We start from the raw sequence: 5,244 nt of genomic DNA on the forward strand, positions 1-5,244 counted from the left end.
CATTTATAAATGAATGAACATAAGGTCAAATCACCTCAATGTTTTTCTGCTGGTAAAACAATATTTTATTGAAAGAATTGCACAGAAGTTCAATAACAACAAAATTCTACTTGCAATGGTGCCTGATAATGTCCAGCACATTTCACATACATTAAAACAATTGCTAATGTTACCTACAATTCCTTCCGGACACCCCAGATTTCCCCAGAGGAAAAAATATCTTGGAAAAATGGCAGCTCAACCAAAGAATTATGGTGGACGTGAGATATCATATTACATCCTAAAGATTAATATTCTATCACATTTTATCAACATTTTTTCCACTATTAATGACACTCACTGTTACCCTTACAGAAATAACATACGATGCAATATATTGAAGTTAAATATATTATCAATATCAGGAAAGTGTGTGTGTACATGTGTGCGCCTGTGTGTGTGCGTGCATGCGTGTGGCCTGTGCATGTGTGTGAGTGAGTATGTGTGCGTGTGTGTGTGTGTGTGTGCGTGTACGTGTGCGTGTGCGTGTGTGTATGTGCGTGTGCATGTGTGTGTGTGTGTATGTGGCCTGTGCATGTGTGTGTGTGTGAGTATGTGTGTGTGCGCGCACTAATGGCAACTGGTTAACTCTGGATGTCCCGTATTAGGAACTAAGGTAGTCATAACACAAGAGGTGTGACCAACTTAACTGATGCTACCACTGGTGTGGCTAAGGCTAACCCCCCCCCCCCCCACACACACACATACACACCTGTAGCCCAGTTACCATGGCCCTATGTCCTAATGGCTGAGCCTTCAGCCTGTTACTTTAGGGCCCAATCTGTTGTCATGGGAAACACACTTACTCAATAAGCCTCTCAGAAGCCTAAATAAACAGCATTTTTTACATATAATATAGCCATAGGCGAGATACATGCATCATAAACACACATTTGTGTGCTCAGTGTGCATGTGAGTCCACTGCAGACAGAGACAGTGACCCCCAGAGTGGAGTTAAGCGCTGGATTAGTTCCCAGTGTGCCGGACTTTGCAGCCCCAGACTGCAGGCATGACCTCAGCTTGGACACGGAAAACACATCTGTCATTTTAGGTGGCAACACTCTATTTTGGGCTGAGTAAAAAAAAAAGTTTTCTTTTTTGGCAAGAGGAACTGTGCAGGATGTGGCCGCTGAAGTGTGTCACCTGACCTCCCTCCTTCATTTTACAGGAAATAAGAGTGCATGTGTACCAGCGGGGGGGGGGGGGGGGGGGACTCCTGTGAGAAAAACTGATGGAAGTGCACTAAACATCTCTGCCTGTAGGGGGCACATCCTACCCATTGCCTTCAAAGCCACACACCTCAGCACAATACTTGTATGAGTGAAGAAAAAAAAAACCCTTTACACTGTGCAGGAAATGCATAGCAAATGCAAGGAACAAATATCACAGCAATTTAATTATGTCGTTTTTTTTCTCTCTAGCTTTTTCACAAGGTAGGAGGGGGCCATCTTGCCTGCCCTCACTGCACGTCCCTGGTTTCGGATAGGTAAAGAAAGAGGAAGGAAAAGGGGAAAATGGCGCTGACTCCTCCCTCTGCCGCAGTCAGCCAATGGGGCGGGCCCCCCGTCATCCTCCTTCAGTCCATCACCGATCCCAGTTTGGCCGGCAGGCCCTCGGACTTCCTCCACTGAGCGTTGCGCATCCTGAACCACTTCTGCAAGAGAAACGGCAAGCGTGTGACTTTCTGCGGCCCGGAGCTGCCCTCAAATGGGAGGGCCTTACCTCCAAAGGGGCGTGGCCTACCTCCACAGAGGTATGGTTAGGGATAGGAATAGGGTTACGCTAAACTTCGCACATATGGAGCACGACCACTCCCCTTTTGAGTACGGAACCAAATCAGCTGTGCAGTAATGGTTTTACTACCTCAGTGAACTTTACATTACATTACATTACACTTATTTGACAGATGCTTTTTATCCAAAGCGACGTAAAATAAGTGCATACCGAAGGTCATTGGAACAACTACAAAACACATAAGGTGCCATACTCATTATGTAACTTCTCCCAGAACAAATGGATTGCATGTAAACAGCGTAATATAAGAAGTCCTTGACAAGAATGTTCCCTAAATGTACAAGGCAGGTGAAACGGTAACCCCAACTCCTCCTGAGTTTGACACAACCATGATCACACCACCCATGGGAATGGCATGGAAACAGAGGTGCAGGTGAACGCTGATGTCAAATATACCTCTGTTTACGTACTTGAAAGTCTAAAAAAAAATGCACAGACAAAGCTGTGGATAAATACAATTCTCAAAGGATGACATCATGCCCATTGTGTTCCTCTGAAAAGCAAGATATTATGGTGATGTGTCATATGTGTAATATCAATGCAGAAAAGTCAGAGATGGAAGCTCAGCTTGTGACCTGGATAGATTTCATTATTCTCATTATGATTATAGATTTTTTTGCTTTGCCAAAAGAAATAAGTCTCCCATTCTGAAAAAAAAAATGTGTTAAACACTCCCAAACAGTGTTGCAGGGTTTTTGAAATTGATTTTATTTTAAATCCGGACAGGACAAAGGATGAAAATACACGACTGTCACCTCCTTGGTAGTGAAAGTGAGATTTCAGCAATGCTGAGGTACATCTGAAGGCATTCTGTACATGGTAACCATGGCAACCATAGCACCAGATACACTTAATGTCAGTTGATTGCCTATGTTGACCGAAAGAGACTAACCTATGTCATGTGACTTTCCCTAGGGCATAGCAGACAAGGGGGAGGAGCCTGGTGGGTGGGCTGGGGACTGGCAGTGGGTGTGGCTATTGGAAATTTCTGTTATACTCGCATCTTATTGAACTTACTAGCCATGAGAATGCAACACGACAGAAACACAGCAGCAATGGACAAAGCCAGGCCTGTAGTGAAAGGCAGCGGATACCATGTTTTTCCATAAAATAAAAAAATTCTTCTTCTCTGTGACTACCAACCTTACAATTTTCTCAAAGCAAAACACCTCATCAAAAGTTTACCTTAAGGGCAAACGGCAAAGACAAGAGAGTAAATTTTCCCTAAACTTGTTAACGCCCATCTTTTGTACATCTGCAATAGAACAAAAAAATATCTATTTTACTGTGTGACAAAAAGAAATTAGCAGGAATAACCGGTCTGAGTTTAGGAACAGCGAGGAGAAAGGGTTTGAGGAGAATCTGTCACTGCTCGATTTGCATGCTCATATTTGATGGTCCTCCTCATAGGTACATATTGTGAAATTTAACTATTTGCTCAAGGCTATGCGGCGGTTTTTGCATACTGTAGTCCCTTTATGCATCCGCGCGCAAAACCAACACAAAGGCAAATGCCATGCTTTTAACACAGACATGTCAAATTGTTCGTTGACACAGCGCTACCTAAATACATCTTATTAAGGTAATCACGAAGAAAAGTATGTTAAGAGTAATAGTGAAAATTTATTGGAGGTATTGGGCATTGGAGGTGATTCAGTGGTGTGGGGCCTTGGTCATTTTTTAAATTCTCGAAATAGAAAATCTACCCAGGGTTAAATTAAGTATCTTAATTTGCGTCTGGTATGAAGGCTACGCTAATTATCTGTTATTCTGTTGAATTCGTCGGTGGAGATTGACTATCCAGCAAGCACTAGCAATTCGGCACGTCTGTTGCCACAGCATGTTACCATGTGAGAACTGTGTTACGTAACCAGCGAGACTGTCCCTTTCTGCAACGCGGTTGAAAACGAGCTGGTAATTGATGTACTTTGGAATTCGAGTGTACTTCCGGGCACACGAGTGCTGCGCGTCGTTCGACAACAACTGCACGCTACACATCAGGAAGGCAAGGTGGAATTTGAAAAGATAATATTGACTTTGATAGTGCCAACAGACTTGAGGACAGTAACCTAGCCTACCGAGAGCTTCAAACACCACGGTACCAACTGGCCATATAGGTGGGAGTGTCTACATAGCACGCGAGACCGCAGTGACAGCCGTGAATACACCGTGAAAATAACTGATGTGAAACGGCTTATGTGACATGAGAACTACTCCCACTGACAACAGTCCTGTTTTTCTTTATGGTTTGTAAAAAAAGAAACTCGTTCAGCAAACTTTCCCCTCTACAAAATCATATATTATTATTTATTATTATTATTATTATTATTACATTTTTTATTTTGTTTATTACAATCTTCTGCTTAAACGATTAAATGTTTCTTATCCAAATATTGTCCATTTAAAATGACGAGAGATACTACAGACATTTTGTGACTTTTGAACTTGGGTTTTGTCATTTCTGTCGGAGGATATAATCAACGCAGGTTATATGGCACCTACAGATTTCCGAACAGTACTGGCGAGTTGGTTTAGCCTATACATTTTCTTCAAACGTACTGCCTGTTATTTATTTATTTGTTTATTTATTTATTTATTTCAGAACTGTTTAAAACTGCACAGTAAGCACGCGTGCTTCCATGATCTGGCTAATCGTTGCTCGCATAGAGCCCGTAGTATTCTGCAAAAAAAGAAATGCCATTTTTTAAGACAATAGCTTTTCATCGGCATAGGCTATAGGCTACTCACTGCTGCATCTTCTTCGGACAGTCCGCACTCTGCCGCGATTATCATGAGAGTCGTCCCATCTGGATGCTTGCTGACTCTCATAAAGTTATCCTCCAGCTGTTCGATTTGCTCCTTCGTTAGATCCAAGTTCACCACAGAATCTTCGTTTTCCCCATTCGAAGCCATTTCACGCGCTGTTTCCCTCTCAAATGTAGCCTATCGGAGGTAGTTTGCGTGTTGTCGAGGCTACTCCAAATTATTGGCACTTCGCACTTTGGTTTCCGTCCAAATGACAGCTCCTATCCTGCAATTAACGACACCAAGGAAACAAAATGAGGACAATCACTAATTCTGCTGAAGACAGGCTGAACACGAAAGCGCACGCATTACTCAGATGAAGCACCGTGTGAATGAATAGGTCACTGAACAGACTACAAGCAACTCGCAATCCGTTTTCACAGATCCCTCCCTGCTCACACCAACTCAATTTGGGGGGAAAACATATAAAACAGGAGCCAGAAGAAGAAAATAATCATTGACAATATTAAGTGACGTACCAATTAATTCTTCCACTTGCGGTTGCCCCAGTCAGACAGAAGTTTTGAGTGTACTTGAGAGCGGCGCGCAGGATTTTTAAATGCAGGATTCGGTGGAGGGGCGGGCGGTGTGTGTGCGTGAGTGTTG

General features: G+C 42.9%; 1 protein-coding gene across 2 annotated transcripts; it reads right to left on the reverse strand.

The window, feature by feature from the left end:
- Positions 1-41: 41 nt before the first annotated feature.
- On the reverse strand, positions 42-5,244 carry LOC135255841 (homeodomain-only protein-like). Of its 2 annotated transcripts, XM_064337533.1 has the most exons (3): positions 5,118-5,244; positions 4,582-4,864; positions 42-1,693 (listed from the first exon to the last, which is right to left on the reverse strand). In XM_064337533.1, exons 2-3 carry the CDS (start codon positions 4,744-4,746, stop codon positions 1,616-1,618), a joined length of 243 nt encoding a protein of 80 aa, XP_064193603.1. In that variant the 5' UTR covers positions 4,747-4,864; positions 5,118-5,244; the 3' UTR covers positions 42-1,615. The 2 variants fall into 2 exon arrangements, with proteins under 2 accessions (XP_064193603.1, XP_064193604.1); XM_064337534.1 differs by lacking the exon at positions 5,118-5,244 and having other exon boundaries at positions 4,582-5,031.

The sequence above is a fragment of the Anguilla rostrata genome, chromosome 5 (genome assembly GCF_018555375.3).
Source record: "Anguilla rostrata isolate EN2019 chromosome 5, ASM1855537v3, whole genome shotgun sequence".
NCBI lineage: Eukaryota > Metazoa > Chordata > Actinopteri > Anguilliformes > Anguillidae > Anguilla > Anguilla rostrata.